Genomic DNA, 21,380 nt, shown 5'->3' with positions numbered 1-21,380 from the left:
ACACTGGAGTAACTTTATCTAGGATTGCACTTTAAACAACCTTGCGAAAGTGAATAGGAGTCTTATGATGTTTGCCTCAGACTGGCAAGGCTGTCTGTTTATAATCTAAAGTTTGTCCGTGTGACGCTTGATAAACGGAGCAACTCTAAGAGCGCTTTCACGGGAGTAAGCCCCTCTGAGCACAACGGAGCAGGATTCGGAGTAGACCCACTAAAGGACTGCTCCGCTGAATCCGAAAACTGGCGGTTTTCGAGATTTTTAAAAGAGGCCGCCGGCGGATTCCCCCCGACCAATCCCCTCCGTCTCGTTTCCCTCACAGAAAAAAACCTTTAAATTTCCCGCCTAAAAACGCGCCTAAATGAAGATCCCCTCCCTTCCCGCCGCGCGCTGATCCTCTGCGCACGCGCGGCTTCCGGACCCGCGCGCCCTAGAAGAGGGGGCGGAGCTATCGGCCCGGAGGCGCCCAATTTGCGCGCGCAGCTCTGGGCTTCCCGTTGTGTTTCCAGCTGCGCCGCGCGGACGACGCTGCAGGGTCTGCGGAGGTGCGGCGCTCGCCTGGGTTTGCGGGCTCGCGCGTGCTTTTTGCAAAGCGGGGAGGAGAAGGAGCGCGCTCCTGGCTCTTGCAGCTGCTTTTACTCCTCCTGGGGCAACTGTGCAGTACTTTTTAACCTAGGGCTGCCAACTCTGGGTTGGGAAATTCCTGGAGTTGGGGGGGGGGGTGGAGCCTGGAGGGGTGGGACCTCATTGAGGTATAGTGCCATTGAGTCTACGCGCCAGAGCCGCAATTTTCTCCAGGGTGAAGTCTGGAGGTCAGTTGCAATTCCGGGAGAGCTTCAGGCCCCCGCCTGAAGGCAACGCTACTGGGGAGGGGGTACTGCCACTGACCTGCGTGCCTTTCCCCCACCTGCTTGTTTGTAAGTGCTCTGTCCTCCATGCTCTTGGCTGTATGTGCTTTCCAGCATCCTCAGGGACAGGGGGTGGGGGTAGCTCATGAGGGAGTGTGCGAAGGATGCACAGGTATGTGGGTGGGCACAGAAGGGGAGGTTATCTGGGTGCTCTCTGCCCCAGGCCTCTTAAAATCTGGAACTAGCGCTGAGTCCAGGGCACGGTTGCCAGCTCCAGCTGGGAAATGTTTGGAAATTTGGGGTGGGGGTGGAGCCGGGGGGAGGGTGGAGCTCAACAGGTTATAATGCCCCAGAGTCCACCCTCCCAAACAGCCGTTTTCTCCAGGGAAACTGATCTCTGTCGTTTGCTGATCAATTGCAGTTCCAGGAGATCTTCACGCCCCACCTGGAGGTAGGCAACTGCAATCCACGGCCAAGCCATTTAAGGTAGGCAGCTTGGGCTTTGGGCATAGCGTTTTGCTGTGAAACTGAGCTGTGGTCGGCATGCAGAATATCATCCGAAGTCCTGGTTGCCTGATACTCAAGAAGACTACTGTAAAGAGCTAAAGGAAAGCACAGATAAGGGCAACCAAAATGATCATTGGGGCTAGAGTATCTTTACTATGGGAAAAGACTAAAACCTTAGGGGTCGGAGTGGTGGCCGAGTCACAGTTATAAAATGATTGATGTGAAGGAAGTGTGCAGTGAATTTTATCCTCATTATCTGAAGTCTGCATTATCAGCAACAGGTTTAGGATCTATACTGTTTCTTACAAGGTGTAATGAACTTGTGGAATTCACGGCTGTAGGATTCAGGTGGGGCCACTAACTTAAGTGGTGGTAAAAGGGGACTAGGCAACTTCATGGAGGATTGGTCCACCGGTGGCTATTAGTCATGAGGGTTCAGTGGCACCTCCATATCCAGAGGCAATCTACTCATGAGTACCAGAAGCTGGGGGCAAACCTTGAGGGAGCGTGATTGTCTTTGCACCCTTCCTATAGGCTGTTTGCTTTTGGAGGCCAGAGAAGATGGCTCTTTAGTCTGTTCTGGCTCTGCCTGTCTAACCCCTAAGTACTTCCTTCCCTGTTCCCTTTGTTAATTTTTGCTTACAGGTCCTCTTGCCTTCAGTCAAATCCCCCATCTGCTTAGCTAAAGATGTATTCACTTTGTATAGTAGGGTCCTGGCAGGGACAACCGACAGAGATGTGCCCTGGCATGCCTCCACTGGGTGATTCATGCTGCTCCACTAGTTGCTTTTTCGGTTTCGATCTTGGCTTAAATGGTGTCTCCAGTCAGGACCTGTTCAGCAATTGGTTTCTCTTTTTTCATGTTCAGTGGTGACAAATGTATGAGAAGGGGGCAGTGCTTGTATTGTCGAAAGCCTTTTAAAAAAGATGTAATGCCATTTGTTAGGTCCAACCAAATTAACAACACATTGTGCAAGCTTTTCAAACTCATCAGAACTCTTTACGAGACTGGTTGTTACAAAACTTAAAATTTTAGTCCGATGGGAAGCTAATATTTCAGGCCGTGATGTTTATGACCTCATCTTACAAGTGTCCTTTGTGAAATGCATCCAGGCACAATGCTAACTTTTATTGCTGGTGTCAGATTGCAGCATGTTCTCTGAGAAGAGTTGTTTTGATGGCGTTCACTCTTTGTCCACTCAGAAATCAAGGAAGGGGGGTGGGTGGGGCGGGAGAGGATGCAATGGAAAAAGAAATTTGATTTTTCTTAAGTGTTCCTGTGTGTTTTGCATGCAGCGGCAACAGAAGATTTCCAACAGCATAACTTAAAAAAACTTTCAATACCAAATATGAATATTACAGAAAATTAAAAACCAAAGACAGACATAGTCTAACAAAATACAAACGGAGCATGGCAAAACTATGTTACAAGAGCCATCTAAATACCGTGTCTTATCCAGAGATGGTTGAGGTTCTTCTATATAACAGGCCTGCATATATTCCAAGTGAGCTGTTAATACATACTCGCAAGGTCATGGACCATAGAAAATTGACATAACCATAGCTTCCAGGTTGAAACAAAGTTCCCTAAAGCCAAGCTACAAGAGATGAATTACAAGAGGAGGAGCAGGTAAGGGGAGTTGCAATGTTAGCCAGGAAGCTGAATTTTAAAAGATATTGGAAGGCTTTGTCAATTTCCCCTCTCTACAGAGCTAGGGAGATGGCTGCTTAGAAGGTTTGTTAATTTCCTCTTTGCCTCCTAGAAGGGGAGGTGAAACTGACAGAGCCTTCTGGAGGCAAAGAGGAAATTAACAAACCCTCTGAATAGCCCTGGCTCTGTAGAGAGGGGAAATTAACAAAGCCTTCCCATCTCTTTTAAAACTCAGCTTCCCAGCTAACTTTGCGACTCCCTTCATGTGCTTCTCCTTGTGTAATTTGTCTCTTATAGGCAGCTTATCTCTAACTTAAAGAAGTTAAAAGTATGACTAACCTATAAGGCAGTTGCCTCCAACATAGTGCCTGTGGGTGCCATAGTGCCTGCTGACATCTTTCCTACCACCTGCCAAGTATTTTTAGAAAGTAGGTGGGTCTTTTGCCCAGTAGGGTTTATATTTGGCTGTTGGAGATTTGCTTGTTGCTTTGGAATCAGCTACCACCACATTACAAGAATCTTAATTGTGTGACTGTAGGTAAGCCATGGCAGCCATGTTGTGGCTGTCTCCACCTCCTGTGGCAGCCATGTTGTGGTTGCACACACTGAATTTTGGAGACCCCTGCTGTCAGGAAACTGTTCGTTAGAGCATTCCAGGTTTAATTTAGTTTATTTGATTTTTAGCCTGGCCTCCCCACAAGCGGACTCAGGGTGGGTTACAACACTAGTAAAAATACAAGGAGTACCAATAAAAGCAACAAATCTCAGAAGGTATAACTTTCAGAATTTAAAATAAAGAATATGAATTCCAGCGTCCCAGGATGGGGCCCCTTCGCACTTCCTTGTCCACCAAACGTAAAAAAGCTGTAGGCCAGTGTATATCAAGATTTATAGTCCCACTGGTTGTAAAACAGTCTCCACTTTTTCCCTTAGTAATACCTTGTTACGATGACTAGACATCTTTTTTTAAAAAAATATGGGAAATAATTGCTTTTGTTCAGAAATATGTATGTTGAGATTTCTGGTTGTTTTCCTCGCATATTTCATTGCAAGGGCCCTTAATGACGTGAACAAGTGGTCTCGGGTTAGTGTGGTAAAATCTTTGTGTACACATTGTTTTTCCATCACCTGTATTATTAAATTCCTTCATCTTACATGTAAACTTGTGTTGTGTGTCGTTCATACCGGGTAGGTTGGCTCCTGGTAATACTGGCTGAGTGATAATGGGTGAAGTTGTGTTGCTGTGTACTAGATTTGGCATCCTTTTAAAACAAGTAATAGTGTTTTTGTCACATCTGAGGATATTCCATTCAATATACTCCACTATTTAGTTTTGCTCTTACCGAGTCCATCTGTTACATGGTTAAAAGAGAAACTACATACCACTCTCTCAAGGTCAACTTTTTTCTTAGTATTGAAGCAAATTATTTTTGCTATGAGATAAAGCCCTAGAATACGTTAGCTATAACCTATGCTCGGGTACCCTCTAGTGGTCAAGATACGGCCCTAAACCTAGGCCTCTTTCTAGAAGTATGTTGGCACAATTCCTCCTAAATCTAAGAAATTGACTTGTATAGTAAGTTTTTCTTAATATATGTTACGTGGTGATGATCAGACCTCAGAAAAGGGTTTATCTGTAGGGTTTTTAAAGAAAAATATAGGTCTGTACAGACCTGCCTGTTGTTGATGTTAACCACAATATCCAGGGAATTTATCTGCTCCTTACCCAACCACTGTATGGGTGTATGGTTCAGGGTAGCCCAAACTTTTGGGAAGATGCAAAGGGCATGCATGTGTTGCAGTGCGTTGTTCAAATGATCCGATGTAATCCTCTGAGCTTCGTAGGAAAGTCCCAAGTTGAAGCTCTTGGTGCCAGAACCGGTGTTTGGGCTGAGTGTGCCAAGTGTATGGGAATATGAATTAGGGTCACTCAAAGCTTTTTCGGGGATCCACCTGAGGGCACCCCACTTTGGATCAATTAGTGCAGAAACTAGGCTTTGAAATGGGAAACCGCATAGGTCCCCTTGGGGGGCAACGTCCCCTGAAAGTGGGGGCCGTGTATTTTGTGGTTGTTCAAATCTTATCATGGAGTGTGGTGCATTGAAAGCATCATCAGTATTTGTGGTTGGATTCACAAATACAAGGAAATAAGAAGTGCAAATAAGGAACGTCCCACACGTTATTCCCACGCATTCTTCAGGAGATCTTATACCTGGTGTGGCCAGGGATTAATCTGGAATCTTCTCTATTCACAGGTTAAGACCAGTGTGGTGTAGTGGTTAGAGCGTTGGGTTAGGATCTGGGAGACCTTGGATCAGTCACACATTCTTGGCCTCAACTACCTCACAGGGTTGTTTTGAGAATAAAATGGAGAAGAGGAGCACAATCTAAGCTGCTTTTTGTCCCCAATATAGTAGACGAAGGTATAAACAAAGTAAAAGCAAATAATGCAGTTGATATATTTTGAGCTTGGTGTCTCTAAATAACCATACTGCATTTACTTGCTTGGGAAGTGGGGATTTTTTTATTCTAATGCCCATCCATGCTGGAAATCATGGGTTTCTCTCACCAGTCTGAAGGGAAGAGGCAAGTATGTGATTAAGTAACAATTTGCCCACGAGTAACTCTCACGTTGGTGCATGGAAAAATGTAAATTTGCACTCTGGGAACACTCAGAGGTTAAGATAAAACTACTTTTTGAGCAAGATGAAAATCTTCCTGGGTTTTGACTCTCGTAAGCTCATACCCTGGAAATCTAGTTGGTCTTTAAGGTGTTGCTGGACCCAAATCTTGCCCTTCTACTTCAGACCAAACACTCGAAACGCAGTTCACATGTTGGTGTGAGCGGAACAAAGAAACATTTCCTGTGGTGGCCTCTAGAAGTACTCAGTCCAGTGTCAAGGAACCATTTGGTACCTGTCTAGTAATTTTTCATGGTGGAGAATAGGAGGGGTCTTAAAGGAAGAACGGTGCCCTTTGTTAGAGGTTTGGATGCTGGCAGGAGATAAAGGAGCAGGTAGCTGCCGCTGGAGTGAACTTTAAACTCCTGGAGGGTGCAGGACTTTTCTTCCTCTGTGGATTTGGTGTGGAGCAGTGGATTGGCTGCTGTGAAGGACTGTCTCTCTACCTCCACCTGTGCTCTACCAATATATTTGTAAATAAGAGAGAGACAGCAAGAGAAGGCTCCTGTGCTTTCTCCTCTCTTCTACGAAGGGGATCAACCCAGGTAAGTGGTGGCGCCTGGAAATTCTCGCCGCTCAGGTGAGCGGGGCATGCGTAACAGTAATAATAAAACCTATCTTGCTAAAGAGTAAAGTTTCTTTTCCGCAACTGTACACTATTTACCACTGTGCAAATTCCGTCTTTGAGTGGAAAGGAACTCTGCAGGAACTGTTAGCCCCATTTCCTGGCTCTTGAATATCTTACGTGGTAAACGCTTTGGCTTTTGAGCATTTGCTAAACATCGCTCTGCTTACTTTTAAGCATAGGTTGGCTTGTTGGGTAAACTTTTTTGAGGGGGTAAGACCTCAGTCAAGCTCCAGGCACTCTGCATTACTTTCAGAACCTTTGGCCACGTTCTCCTGGGGCACCTGGGAGGGCTGGGAAGTGGTTTTGTCCCTTGCCTCTCAGGTAAAAGGAGGTACCAGATGGAGGTACTGCTGTTGTACCCGTTGCTATTAATCCTGTAGATTAACGGATTTTCGTATTGACTTCTTGTATGACTGCAAATTCATGATTGTATATAGTTTAATAGTTTATTGTTATAAAAAAAATTTAATAAAAAAATCCTGTGGGATGCCTCACACTTCTGCCTGGTTCCCAGTAGTTTTGAATATTTACATGAAACCACTAGGAGTTGTGGTCTGAGGGCTTGGGTGGGGAGGAGGGGAAATGTCACGAATAACTTTTCAGCAGAAATGGATATGTTTAATTTATACCCCCACCTTCCTCCGCAGTGGAGACCCAAAATGGCTTACATCGCTTTTCTCTTCACAACAGCCCTGCGAGATAGCTTAGACAGAGTGTGTGATGGCCCAAGGTCACCCAGCAAGTTTCTGTGGCAGAGTTGGGATTTGAGCCTGGGGTCTCCCAGATCCCAGTATGATACTAACTACTTTACCAGTGATACTCAGTGTCTTGATTTCACTGATTTGCCAGCAAGGCAGGGTAGAGGAGGATAAAACCACAATATATATATAGAGAGAGCCAGTCTGGTGTTAAGAGTGGTAAGACTCTAATCTGGAGAACCGGGTTTGATTTCCCCATTCCTCCACTTGAAGTCAGCTGGGTGATCTTGGGTCACAGCTCTCTCAGCCCCACCCGCCTCACAGGGTGATTGTTGTTGTAAGGATAATAATAACATACTTTGTAAACTGTTCTGAGTGGGTGTTAAGTTGCCCTGAAGAGCAGTAAATAAACAAGTTATGAGTTGATCTGATTGGATGTGCAGCTCAAATCAGAGCCAAAATTAACATCCTTATTTATGGCCGTTTCCACACACATTGAATAATCCACTTTCAATACGCTTTAGTTATCCTTTAGAAGTGGATTTTTTGTTCCACACATGGAAAATCAGTTACAAATGTTCACTAAAGCGTATTGAAAGTGGATTATTCAACGTGTGTGGAAACAGCCTATGTCTTCTCTCACAGTCAGAGGAATATTATATTCATCAGTCCAATGCGAGACGGGCAAGTGATACCACAGGGTAACTGTGTACTGAGGTGCCACAGAGACCTCTATAGAACAGTTAAATTCTTTTGAAACCGATGAATGGACAAGCATATCCACAGCAGATCACGCACAGTTCTTTGGGTATGTTTGTAAGGCGCTGCTAGCCAAAGCCAGGGTTTTGGTAAAAATAGCTGAAAGGTTCAAAATTGTGTTCCCCGGGCTGCGGCCTAGCTCAGATATGTGGTGGCTGCGCTGATTAATAACACCTGTGGAGCAGTCTCTTGAGTTCCCCAGAGATTCGACCTTGGGAGGCTGTTCTTGGCGAGGCTCCAAGTTCACTCCCTAGATTTTCTCACAGCCGAAACGGTAATTAACAGCTCAGCCCTGGTTGGCTCTTGAGTTGCACTGAGTCCTAAAAAAAGATGGCTTCTCAGCTCACCCAGCCCGACTCCATTCTTTGGTACTCCATTCTCCATCGTGCAAGTATGGTGGCGAGAAGCCGAAAGCCACATGCTGTTCGTCCCCTCAGCGTGTCCCTTTGCCGAACCAGCTAGGCATGGGAGATAAGCAGCAAGAGGGACACCAAGCAGATATGCTTCGGTAGCTAGCTCTCATGTTTTAGATTTTATGTTGCAACAGTAAGGTTTTCGTATTTTAATGTCTGTTGCCTGTGTAAGAGGGCTTAAACCTAAATAAGCGTAACTTTTATTTAAGCTGAGTCTGGAATTCATGACTTGGGCGTAGGGTTGCCAGGTCCAGGTTGGGAAATTCCTGGTGATTTTGGGAGTGGAGCCTGGAGAAGGCAGGGGATGGGGGAGGGGAACTCAGCAGGGCATAATACCATACAGTCTACCCTCCAAAGCAGCCATTTTCTCCAGGGCAACTGAGCTCTATGGTCTGGAGATCAGTTATAATTCCGGGAGATCTCCTGCTATCACCTGGAGGCTGGCAACCCTACTTGGGAGTGAGTAGACCCCAGAACAAACTCCCGAGATTTGAAAGCCCAGACCTTTGGAAAAGGGAGAGCTTTTGGTCTCACAAACACAAGGAAGCCCGTCCTCGTCCTCCCTGCCTGATTGCTGAAATGGCCGTGATCGCTTAGAATTAGGAGGAAGGGAGGTGGCCATCCCTTCAATGTTAAAAGTTGTGTATCGGTGTTAAGTGCCTCTTTTTTCCCTTTAAATGCAGGTAAGATAAGGGTAGCACAGTATATGATATGGTATTACTGAGGGAAAAAATGGACAGCTATGCATTTGTTTGTAACATTTAAGCACAGAAATGTGAGTGCCCTGATAAAAAGGATTCCCCCCTCACCTCTGAGGCCTTTTTCATTGGGACAATGGTGGGGGGTAATGATAAACATTGATAGTCTTTTGCAATAAAATAAAACAAAACTCCAGTGGCACCTTAAAGACTAGCAATGTTTATTTCAAGATGAACTTTTGTGAATTAGCTTTAGATGGGTCAGTAGTAGAACTTGACCTGAATCTTTTGTGGGTTGCATCTCTAGATATGCAAACGGAACATCCTGGGAAATCTGATGGGAAAGTCTGGGGAGGTGGGGAGCCAAGGCTTGGTGTGAATTACATCATGAGTCTGTGAAGTGTAAATCTCACTGTAATGATGGCACCAGTTCAAATTCCAGAAATTGGTCCAATGAATTATTAGTAGAATGCAAGCCCTGTGCCCTGCATTGGTTCCTAACAGGCTTCTAATCACAGTTCAGAGGGCTGGTTTTAAGTATCTAAAGCTTTATCGCTGTAGTCTGGCTTATCTGGGAGAATACCTCTTCCTTATATTGATGCTATCCGAAGGAACCCTGGTTCAAGAACCATGTTTGGGAAAAAGTCTATTTTGGTAGTAGTGCCCTTTTCGTAGAACTCCCTCCTGTAGGAGCCTGCCGGGTTTCGATTCTCAGAAAACCATTTTTTGTTTCAGGGACATTAAGGGTGGGTGGGATTAACTATATCTATATCCACCTTCACCCCAGTTTATTAACCTGGCAAATGATTAGTTTTGTTTTAAAAGAAGCATGACTTTTCCCCTGTTCTGTTTGTGATATGTACTCCATCTGGTATGTATTCCACATGACATTTGGCTTGCATAGTTTAAACTGATATTTTTTTCAGGGTGGATTTGATTCAAATTGAATCGATTTAAATTATGATTTACTCAAATGGGAGGGCTGCATTGTAGGGATGGGGTCTCAGGTGCTTCACTAACAAGTTGGGGATCATAGACTTCATCACCATTTTGGGCTCATATATTATCTGCTGCTTTAAATATGTACTCCTTTGTACAACCATTGCTCCATGCTGTCTAATGTTAGTCCTAGAATTGTTATGTTTTGCTTCAGTATCTCTACTGTGGCTTGGATCCTTGCTAATGCTATGTCTTTAAACTCTTATATGTTTACCTTTTGGTATTGTATTGAAATGTACTAACTTGATACTGATTGTATTAACCTCATACTGTGTAATCCGCCTTGAGCCTCAGTGAGAAAGGCGGACTATAAATGACGTAAATAAAAAAAAATTAAAAATCACGATTTAAATCACTAGTCGGTGAGACTAGATTTAAATCATGGTTTTCTACATAAAAACTCAATTCTTTTCTACATAAAGACTCACATTTAGCTCCTTGTGCAGATCTATTCTACTCCTAACAATCTTCTATTCATTGAATTTTTTGAAACTTAGCACTTAAGAGGTGGGTTGGTTCTGTATACAAAGTTTGCAAAGGAATAATGGGATTAAGGCCTTTTTCTCAACTGTGTATGTTTATTTTACAACCTTTTTACTGTGAAGAAGAAGAGAGATGATCTCTGCAGACACAAATTCACAGTTTTGTGAACTAAAACCAAGCATCTGTGATATAATATCTTCCAGATAGAAAAATTGTCCAATAATCTTACAGAAACCTCTGGAAGAGCATGACATTGTGAATGGATTAATGGAATTTGTTTACCAAGAAATTTAAACATTGCATGAATATACAGCCTCATGCTACATAATTAAAAACTAATCCTTATTTCATGATGATAACCTTTGGACTATAATGTATCTTAAGTAGAAAACTATCTTTAGATAGATTTTTCCTCAAAAAACATTTTACAAAAATCCAATTTTAATTAAAAAATCGGATTAATTTTTTTTTTTTTAAATCACGGATTTTTATCCACCCTGATTTTTTTTGTCCTTTAGAGCAAATCGCTAACTGCCTGTGGGCTCTCTGGACCCATGTTTTGGAGTACAAGTATTGGGAATAAATATCTTCGTAACTGGTAAGGGCTTATACCTTAACTTTTTTTTAAAAATTGAAAGGTGAGCTTCTCAGGAAGCTGAATTGTAGACCTGCTTCGATTTGCTTGCCTAGAATCTCAGCATTCTAGCGTTGTCAATCTCTGGGTGGGGCTTGGAGATCTCCAGGAATTACAATAGGTCTACAGCTGACAGATCAGTTCCCACAGAGAAAGTGGCTGCTTTGGAGGGCGGGTTTTAGAACACCATACCCTCCCAAGGTCCCTCCTCTTCCCAAGCCCCACTACCCGCAGGCTCCACCCCCAAATCTCCAGGAATTTCCCAACCTGGAGCTGGCAACACAACCCAGCATGTCTTTTCGGTTTGTGTCAAAATGACTGGCATTCAGTGGTCTTATGTTTCTTCCTGAGCGGGCTGGAAATGCTTGACAGTACTGCTGTTTTGCTTTCTTTCCGTGGACCAGACCCACTCCGGTTGTAGTGCTCTTTGTATAGCTGTATGAATACTCGGTGGCTGCCTTCCTGCCCAGGGGAAGGCATGCTGAAAAATGACTTTGGTGCAAATATATGTATGTGTTAACGAGGTCTGGGTTAGAAAGAAAAGGTCCCTGTTGGATCCCAAGAAAGCCACTCAATTCTAATGATTATTCTAACACAATCATCTCCTAAGGAGGTCTTCAGGGGTTTAAACCCCAAGAGAGATGCTGAGATTAGAATAACAGCCATCAGAGGAAAGGCCCCTCATTTAGAGGCAGAGACTTGACTCTGAAGTAGAAATGGTGTCGTTCCTGATATTCTAACCCTCTTTTTTTTGTTTACACAGCTATATATTATTCTGGCATCTCTTTCCTGAGCAGTGGGGGGAGTTCATGGGGGTCTTCCCAGGGTCACTTTCTTTAAGAGGAAGAAGGCTGTCTACAAACAGTGCTCATTTTTGGTTGTAAATTCTTGGATGATAATGGTATGTAACCTTATTGCTCTACTGAGCAAAGTTGGACGCTTCCCTCCGACTTTTGAGGCTGTTGTTGTGACAGAAAGCTGCTGAAGTTGGAGGAATTAGCTGCTGCCTATGCAAAAAGTCTGCCAAGAAAACGTCATGATGCGGTGTCCCCCCATGGGTCAGTAATGACTCGGTGCTTCCTTTTTACCTAAGGAAGAATGTATGTCAGCACTTGATAGTTTACACTTGCAAATATGCTCGTGTTACTAGTTCAAAGGAAAAAGTACTAGTCCTCCTGCCCGTACAAAGAAAAAAGTACTAGCCCTCCTGCCCGTACATGTGTTGACACGAAAAACATCTTTGGCTGATTTATTTACAGAATTCATACCCTGCCTTCCTACTGCCACAGGGACACCAAAGAGGCTAGCAAATTAAAAACCGTATGTAGTAAAAATCATCTTAAACTGTTACAATCAGAATTATTAAAATCTAAACTGAAACTGAACTAGACGTATAAAAACCAGCAGTTAAAATATCAGGCAGGAAGGCGGAATCAATAAGGGAATGCCATATGGAACAGGAGAAGTCTTTACCCACTAGTGGAAGACGGCAACAGAAGGGGACAGATGTGTCTCCCTGGGGAGAAAGTTCCAGAATTCTGGTGCCACAACTGAGAAGGCTTTTTTTTGGGTTGCCACCTACCTGATCTCAGAGCCAGTTTTGTGTAGTGGTTAAAAGCAGCAGAGAACTAATCTGGAGAACCAGGTTTGATTCCCCACTCCTCCACTTGAAGCCAGTTTGGGTGACCTTGGGTCAGTCACAGCTCTCTGGAGCTCTTTTAGCCCCACCTACCTTGTGGGGGTAATAATAGCATACTTTGTAAACCGCTCTGAGTGGGCGTTAAGTTGTCCGGAAAGGCAGTATATAAATCAAATATTATTATTATTAGAACCACCTGAAGCAGGGCCTCCAAAGATTACTGTTGCAGTCAAGTAGGTTCATAATGGAGTAAGTCAGTCCTTTGGGTATAGTTACCAGAATATGATCTTCCTCTCTGCCAGTTAGCAGGGAAATTGTAAAGGTGGCCAATGTTGCAATCCTCATATTGTGGATGGGAGAGAAATCGAATGGTTTGGACCCTCATGGATTATTTCTTGTAAAGGTTTTTCCCTCGCCACAAGAGGCTTAGGAAATAATCTCCAGTAGCAAAATGCTTCTACAGGATCCAGCACAATGTATGTTGCATAATATGCCAAGTGGGCTTGGAGCTGAGGCAAGATTTGAACTGGGGCAGCCTGGGTACCATCTCTTACGGTAAGTAAAAATAGAGGATTACTGTGCTAGCCAGTTTAGAGAAATAGCTTAACTAAGTGCAATTTAGCAGAAGTCCTCTAGTCTGTCAACCATTTGTTTATCAATGGTTGTCCCTTGTGTCCTGGAGACTCCAAAGGCCATTGAGCATTATGTATGGATAAGTACTTTGTCTTGTTCCGTAACAAGAAAATTGCAGTTTCAGAGCTGCGGGGAGTTTGCATTCGTATGTAGATGCCCAGCTATCACAGTGGGCTTTAATAGGGCATCCCGAAAATCTCTGCAGAGAGCAGTTGTCCTTTGCACGTCTATCAAAACTAAGAGGGCCTTGCTGCATCTTAAAGGGCCTCTGGCTTGCCCTTGAAAACTTGTGCTTCGATAAGTCTGTTGGACTTCTGAGCAGGCGCAAGACTCATTTTTGCATTTACCGCAGCAGGCTAATGTGACTACCCCGCTGGAGAGGTTTTGCTTCCTGTTGTGTGGGCAGTTCGTCTCCAGCTTGGAGTGATTCACACCAGCTTGGGTTAGATCCTTTGGTGTGGTCTGAATTTCACTTCTGTTAGTGCTCTTTAATGTGCCACAACACCTTTTTCTTGCTTGCATTCTGACTTCACCTAATAACATCTCTCCCCCCTCCACCTATAACTTCTGCTTTGTACCTGTATCTTTGTATGATGTGCCACAAAGAGCAACCCTCCGTGCCTCTGTCAAAGTGGGCTTTTAGTCACAGAATGCTTAAGAATAATAACTGCATTTCCATACCACTGTTCTAGACAGATTAGTGTCCCACCCTGAGTGGTGAACAAGGTAGTGCTATTTTTATCCCCATAACACAGCTGAGAGGAGTGGCTTACCCAAGGCCACCTACTGAGCTCATGGCAGGAGTGGGATTCGAACCAGTAGAGTGCTGATTCGCAGCCAAACAACCTCTATGCTACGGCAGCTCTTAGTATATGCAATAATAATTCTTATGCAATAGTAATTCATAGATGATTCTTTAAGGTGCCACTGATCAAACTCTGTATGGCTGTAATAGGCTGTCCCTCCAGGTCTGGTTTTGAAGAGGAGACTAGATGATTTGGGGGCTGAGCCATTATGTTTCTTGTGTCCTTCTTGCTTCACGTTTGTGTTTTCTTGATGTTTTCTTAGTATTTCTTAGTGGTTTTTTAACAGCTGTTCATGTCAAATTTATGCGGTGCTGGATTATTTTTACCATTCTAGGCTGCTGTTAGATGTTTATTCGGTGTATTAAAACTGCTAAAGCCGTTCTATCCAAAGATGGGCATCAACTTCTTTTTTAGGGAAAGGTATATGCCACCCCTCCGGGGACCCAGGCAGAATAAAGAAAATACTGAAATAAATTACTAGCGAGGCCCCTCTTCCTGTGTGCCTCTGGGGGCACAGCAAAAACTAATTGCCCAGCCAAGTGATTCATTATCTCCCTTTTGTTATAAATGGGGTTGGATGACACCACCTCTCCTCCTGGAGGCAGCAAGTAGCGGGCATCTTTTGCGTTGCATTGAAGTAGGGGAGGGACGGCGGATTAAGGGGTTTATATGCCACGTCTTCTTCCCTGCTGCAGGATTCCAAAAACTATAGTGGTACTACGCTTTTATCGCTACCAATCAAAATACCTAATGAAAGGTCTACCAAAACATCTTGGAAGTAGCCAGAGGTCTATAGTTCCTAACTCATCAGCAGTATGTTGGGGGGCGGGGAGGCATTGCTTGCTTATACATAACTCTCTGACTGGCTCCTCCCCCTTCCTCTATGCAGGGGAGGGTCTGTGACCTGCTTTAAATGCTCTCTGCTGAGACTTGCAAATTAGTCTCACCAAGCAGGCTGTTTTTTTACTAAGCCATGTGTTACCTTTTATTCATAGAATCATAGGGTTGGAAGGGACCTCCAGGATCATCTAGTCCAACCCCCTGCACAATGCAGGAAACACCTACCTCCCCCCACACACACACCCCCAGTGACCCCTGCTCCATTCCTCTGATAGCTACGCTTGCAGTATAGGACATGATTTCTGTGGCTGTGTCCCAGGAGCTCTTCACGAGTGTGGAGCTGCTTTGTGGTTTGCTGTCTCTTTCAAAAAGGCCTTTTACTCAAGATAGGAGGGCAGTATTGTAGGGAGGGGTGTGTGTGTGTCTCATATGCTTCACTAATGAGTTAGAGACCATAGACCTCTCTGCTACGTTGCTTTGCATATTATCTGTTGCTTTAAATATATACTCCTATATACTACCTGTGCTTCATGTTGTCTAATGTCAGTCCTAGAATGGATTATGTTATTTCAGCAACTCTTCAACCTGTTTTGGATCCTTGCTAATGCTATGTATTTGTATTTATTTGTATTTATTTATTCTGTGTATTCACATTATCCTATGTAACTTGTATTGATTTATCCTATGACATTGTTTATGGAAATATCCTTGATACTGATTGCACTAATCTCACACTATGTAATCCGCTTTGAGTCTCAGATAGAAAGGCGGACTGTAAATGAAATAAATAAATTAATAAACAATTAAGAGCAAGATTTGTGTCCAGGAGCACCTTAAAGACCAACATGATTTCCAGGTTATAAACTTTTGAGAGTCAAAGTTCCCTTCGTCAGTTACAATTTCATGGTTTGACCTGGCAAGGTAACATCTGGGTTAGGTACCCAAAGCCTGTACAATACTTTGAAGTAGGCATTTAGCTTTATTATTTTCTTTCCTGTCTTGCAGAATTTCTGTACTTGAAATCTTTTGCACAATTCATTAATAAGCCTTATTAATTATACTTCTGCAGTATTATTTGTATTCTGGGGCTTCAGTCTGAATCCTATACTTTGGCCTGTTTGGCTTCTGCTATCAAATGATTGTTTTTTGTGCAACTCTGTCTGCAGGCATCCTTCCTTGCAGGGGTGACTTCTTAACTAACACTCTGAAGTGCTGGACTGCTCCTCTGTCTCTAAGCTTAGAGTTAGTCTAGAGGGACTGGTGGTGACAATTACTACCCTGTTCTTGGCCCAGGCTCCTTGAGGAGTCCATGATAATAGGGACTTCTGGCACACCTGTCTGAGACTTAGAAATAACTAAAAGGGTATGGTAACAACAGTAATGTTAAATATTCTGAGAGGACATGGGAGCTTGTGTGGTTGGCTGGGAGAAGAAACACTTTTTACTTTTCCTCTCTCATCACTGCTCTTAGCTGTTATACTATATTGAGTTTCTGGGGGTGGGAAAACCACAGGCTACCCAGACAGTACAGTTACGGCAGAGTCTTCTCAAGCCCTTGAATGTGTGAGAACTCAAAGCTTCTTCCAACAAGTCTCTATTTCTGAATACCTACATTGGTTCCAAAACCAATGAGGCAAGCCTCTTCTCTATTTATGTTATGGATTATTTAAAATCATTGGTTTGTCAAGCTCCCAGCTTTCTGATTCATATGTTTATTGAGAAGGCGGGCATAGTAATTGTGTGAACATGCTTTTGCTGCTCAATAGAGCATCTAATTACATTAGATTTCAATAGGAGAGAAACATCTGATCAGGTACTCCAAGGGTGCTTTGTAAAGTACAACTTACATCTTGTGTAACAGTTGTGAAATTAGAGATTTCTGTTTTAATTCTGTGGACATGTAAGGGAATTAATAAAACCACTTGCATGAAGATTTCCAGGAATCTTGCATACACGTTTGATTCTGGAAAGAGCAGCCCATTCTTCTTGATTGACAATTTAAGTGTAGTCACAATCTGCTAAATAAATACAGTATATGACATTTTATGTTTATGGCTTATCCCCAAAGCCACTTATTTTTACCCTGGTAGATTCTTTTAAACAGAAAAAAAAATGTTTTATCAAGGCTCGTGGTAGCAGTTTCACAAGTGTGGACTTTAAAAAAAACCTGATTTAATTTAAAAGGATCAGATTATTTAAACAATATATATTTTTATATACCCTGTTGCCTGGACTCACAACAATACCTGGATTTCCAGCAAAATCATTGTGCATTCCATTTTGGTTGGCCACCTGGAAGGGAGAAATGGGCACTTAATGAAATCACTTTTATTAATCAATGGCTGAGAAGGGTTGAATTCTAATGCTTCTATCTGATTCTTAGTAAAATCAGCCCGGCCATATCCAGAATCATGTAAGGAATTCCTTTTATTCAGTCATGAAAGGCTAGTAAAATGACAGCACGGTGGTAGTTATAAATATTTAGGGCCCACTGTATTTAATGGGCCTTGTTTCCAAGTCAGTGTGTACAGGATTATAACCTTAGTTTGCTAAGTTCAGCAACGTACAGAGACATTCTTGTGGCATCATAATGACAATCCTATTTATTGCGGATCTGAGCCGACTTGATAGATGCGTTTGTTACAACTAACCCCTATCGAGTGGCCTAATCCCAGTTTACCCAAGAGACCTGAACATTCTATTATATATATACAATCCGATGTGTGGTAAAGCAGAGTGAATGAATGCCTTGCGAGCACAAGGGACTAACTGGTCTAGAAGGTATCTTTTTGCAAGCTGGTTTACATTTTCTTTATTTTGTACTTGCAGAACAAGAATTCCCCCAGAGCTAAGCAATGGGCAGGCCCAGGAAAACCGCGGACAGCGTGTCCTCCCCACGGCCTGCTGCTACAGCCCCAAAAGCTGCCCCGTCAGCTCCTCGATCTTCAGCTTCATCCAAAATGACAGCTGGTGGCGGCAGAGCTTCAAGTGCTCCGGCAGCGAAGACTGAAGGTAGCAGACGAGGACAGGGAGAAAAGCTAACCTCTGCCTCAAGCTCCAGTGGAACAGGGCAAAGTTACCAAACTAGGTCCACAGCTGCGCACAGCAGCAGCCAAGGAGATGCGAAGAGCAGCCGTGGAGCCAGAGCTAAGACCTCCACTGCCTCTGGAGGAGGAAAATCACATGCGGTGGCCGCCGAGATCTCAGACAGCGCTGCACGCCCATCACAGGCTGCAACCAAGAAGCAAGGCAGAACAAATGATTTTTCTCCTCCTCTAGATGTGGCTGAAATCGAGAGCAAGACACGGGGTCAGCGAACAAACCCCGAATGGTACAAATGGAGGGAAAACCGCATCACGGCTTCGGTGGCCCCCAAAATTGCCAACAGCAAGTTTGTGAATGGGCGGAGCTCTGAGGTGCCACAGTCCTATTTGAAAGCTGTAGTGGACTCGGGCTCCTCTGTCATGACCCCAGCCATGTCTTGGGGTGTCCGGAATGAGAAGAAAGCCGTACAAGCATACGAAGCGCTCAAGTCGACCAAGACTAAGTCGGTGACGGTTGACAACTGCGGGATCTTCATTGACAAGGATAAGTCGTGGCTTGCCGCCAGCCCTGATGGGATTGTCAGAGAAGCAAAAACCGGTAAACCGCTAAGCGTTTTGGAAGTCAAGTGTCCATATAAACACAGAGATAAGACAGTGACAGATGCCTGCAAAGACAAAGACTTCTGCCTGAAGAAGGAGGGTGAGTCCTACTCGTTGAAGAAAAACCACCCCTATTACACACAGGTGCAGTGCCAGATGGGCGTGACTGGCCTCAAGAAGGCAGATTTTGTTGTTCACACCAACAAAGAGACGGCCATTGCCCCGGTGGATTTTGATCCTGTTTTCTGGGACTCCACTGTGCCCAAACTGGAGAAGTTCTACACTGATGCTGTGGTCCCACACCTGGAACAGAAGCAAAATGTCGCTGCTTGGGCTAAAGAAGAGTAAAGCTGCAGAGATGTCCAAGCTTCTGCAGTCCCTGAGAGATGTGCCTTCCACCAGTAACTTTACACGGTCTTCTGGTTTTTCAACCCAACTGCAGAAAAAATGGTTAGTTGCAAATGGTGACTGAATTCCTGCTATATCCTACTTTTGCCTGAATACCAGCACAGCTACAGTAGATACGTCCTTCCTTTTGGACTTCTAGGCAAAGCAAGCAATACTTCTAGTTCTAGATCTGGGCGGAGGTTTTGAGGTTGCCACAGTGACTCCTCCCTGTTGCAAAAGATGATGTTGACCCCAGCCAGATTTTCCTCACTTCTGGAAACAGGTTGGCGGGCAGGGGTACGATTGCTACTCTTCTGTTTGCCAAAGGTCATTGCACAACCAGCTTTCATCGATAATGCTAATCATTCTTGAGACGTATGCAGATGATGGTTCTTTTCTGAGAAATGCGTCTCCTTAATCTACAGTTCTTGTGGTGAGAAACTCTGGGCCGAAGTGGATGAATGACTGGATAACCAAGAGCCGGAGAACGGGAAGATCTGATTCAAATCTGCAGTGCGACTGAATTGTGTGGCCCTCATACCTAAGTAAGCATGCAGAGGGACTAGGCTGCTGATGTCATCCACAATATTTGTCCTGTTGCTCTGCAGAGAACAAAATGAGGTGTTTCCTGTTCTTGCACCTTTAAAGATATATTTTTTTTGTGCTGTTCTCAATTGAGTTACTGTTTCAGTACAAGAGAGTCTGTATCTCAGCTATTGATGCCGTTTTCCTACATATCCTCTTACATGATGTTTCATTTATATTTTGAAAGTCAACTTTGAGAATTGCTACTTTATTTAGAATAGTTTAGTTTACTATCAAACATTTGTAAGAGGGCAGAGCCAGCCAGATTGTATGCTGTGTTTTGGTTTGGCTGTGAGTACTGTTATGCAAAAGAGTAAAATAAAAAAAAAATTCACCTTGAAAAATGTGTGGTCTTATGATGTGCTGCTGAAGGCATAATAGGAGCACGAAGGTGTATGGAAATAAGGACCAATGCTCTTCTCATGAAGGAGGGAGATTCGAGTCCTGTAGCACCTTAAGAGACCAACTATGTTTCCAGGGTATAAACTTTTGAGAGTCAACACTTATCAGATACCTGAGAAAGGAAGTATTGACTCTCAAAAGTTTATACTTTGTGGCAACTTTGTGGGTCACTTAAGGTGCTACTGGACTCGAATCTTGCTCTTCTGCTGCAGATCGACGGCTACCCACCTGAAACTCATCTTAAATGAGCTCTGAAGAGGCAACAGGGAATAGAGTGGTTGGAAAAGGGACATGAAATGGGAATCGGGGATGAAAACCATTAAATGTTTACATGCTTAAATGGTAAGGATTTATCGTATCCTTCTGAAAACACAGGAGCAGCTCCCACTCTTTAACGCTGCAGGGGCTGTGGTGCCTGGTAGGTGGAATCCGGCCTTGATGTCTTTTGGGTGGGAGCTGCAAGCTGCTCTTGGGAGGATCTCCCAGGGTTAGCAGGCTGACCCCATTCCATGCCCCTTGTTGACATTTGGTCCTGCCATGGGGTACCTGCCTAAGCAATCTCCTGCCAACAGCCATCCTAGGGCATGAAAAGAAGCTGCCAGTGAAAGATACCAAAGGCAGAGATGGCGGTAAGGAGCCCCCTCTTCAGCAAATTTCGCGGCCTGGAGAAGGGAGCAGAAGCCCTTCCCCCTTCAGCTTGATCTCTCTGAAAGGGTGGGAGACTTCAGCTCCCCCTCTCTTAGTTATTAAGCGGGTAGAAGTTAATGTTTAAAAGACCACACCATTTTTGATCATTTAAATCAGGGCTGGACAGCCCCTGGCACAGGTACTAACAGCAGCAGGTCAGAACATTGCAGCTTGGTTGCCCAAGCCACTGAGGCCCCGGTGTCTGGTACAGGAGAAGGCAACAGGCACAGTTTGTGTTGTTGTGTTCCAGACCTCCGTAGCTTCCAGCCAAGCCTAAGGTGAATTTTTCAGGTGCTGGCAAGCACTGCCAGGGTCGGATCATATTCACATTTATTTAGCAAGTCCCAGTTTAATGGTGCTGCTTCTTACATAACAGCACAGGATTGCAGCCTTGGATACATGAAGCGGCCTTATAGCGAGTTGGCTCATTGGTCCATTCAGCCCTGCCTTGCTTATTCTGGAAAGCGGCAGCCCTGAGGGCCTGTGCCCTTAGGAGAGATCCTTTTATCTGGAGGTGGCAGTACTTGGTCACCTTCTGCATGTACAGCCCATTGGTTTACCACGAAACAACTTCTCTTTTCTCACCCCCCCCTTTTGAAAGTGGGATAATTCTGTAATCTGCTTCCAGTATTAGGTTTTAAGGTGTCCTGTAATTTGGTTCTTGGAAAACTGGTCAGCTGCTGTAGTTGGCTACAGGAAATAAAACGTTGGCTGCCAAGCCTAGTGACAATTTATATAGACGTCTCTGCTTGGACAGGCTT

The 21,380-nt window shown here is 44.1% G+C and overlaps 1 protein-coding gene across 7 annotated transcripts; it reads left to right on the top strand.

The window, feature by feature from the left end:
- Window positions 1-473: 473 nt before the first annotated feature.
- LOC129332807 (uncharacterized) lies at window positions 474-19,866 on the top strand. 7 transcript variants are annotated; one of them, XM_054984070.1, is made up of 4 exons: window positions 474-542; window positions 1,267-1,331; window positions 10,881-10,960; window positions 17,744-19,866. In XM_054984070.1, the coding sequence occupies exon 4, from the start codon at window positions 17,770-17,772 to the stop codon at window positions 18,904-18,906; it is 1,137 nt and encodes a 378-aa protein (XP_054840045.1). In that variant the 5' UTR covers window positions 474-542; window positions 1,267-1,331; window positions 10,881-10,960; window positions 17,744-17,769; the 3' UTR covers window positions 18,907-19,866. The 7 variants fall into 7 exon arrangements, 6 of the variants coding, with proteins under 6 accessions (XP_054840045.1, XP_054840043.1, XP_054840046.1 ...); XM_054984071.1 differs by lacking the exon at window positions 474-542 and adding an exon at window positions 775-914; XR_008597338.1 differs by lacking the exons at window positions 10,881-10,960; window positions 17,744-19,866 and adding an exon at window positions 1,998-2,056.
- The last annotated feature ends 1,514 nt before the right edge of the window (window positions 19,867-21,380 follow it).

Source organism: Eublepharis macularius, chromosome 6 (assembly GCF_028583425.1).
Source record: "Eublepharis macularius isolate TG4126 chromosome 6, MPM_Emac_v1.0, whole genome shotgun sequence".
Classification (NCBI taxonomy): domain Eukaryota; kingdom Metazoa; phylum Chordata; class Lepidosauria; order Squamata; family Eublepharidae; genus Eublepharis; species Eublepharis macularius.
This window is presented reverse-complemented; position numbering and strand designations above follow the sequence as displayed.

Excerpts from the sequence above, each read along its gene's own strand:
- LOC129332807 (XM_054984068.1), top strand. The coding sequence starts at position 17,770 with ATGGGCAGGCCCAGGAAAACCGCGGACAGCGTGTCCTCCCCACGGCCT.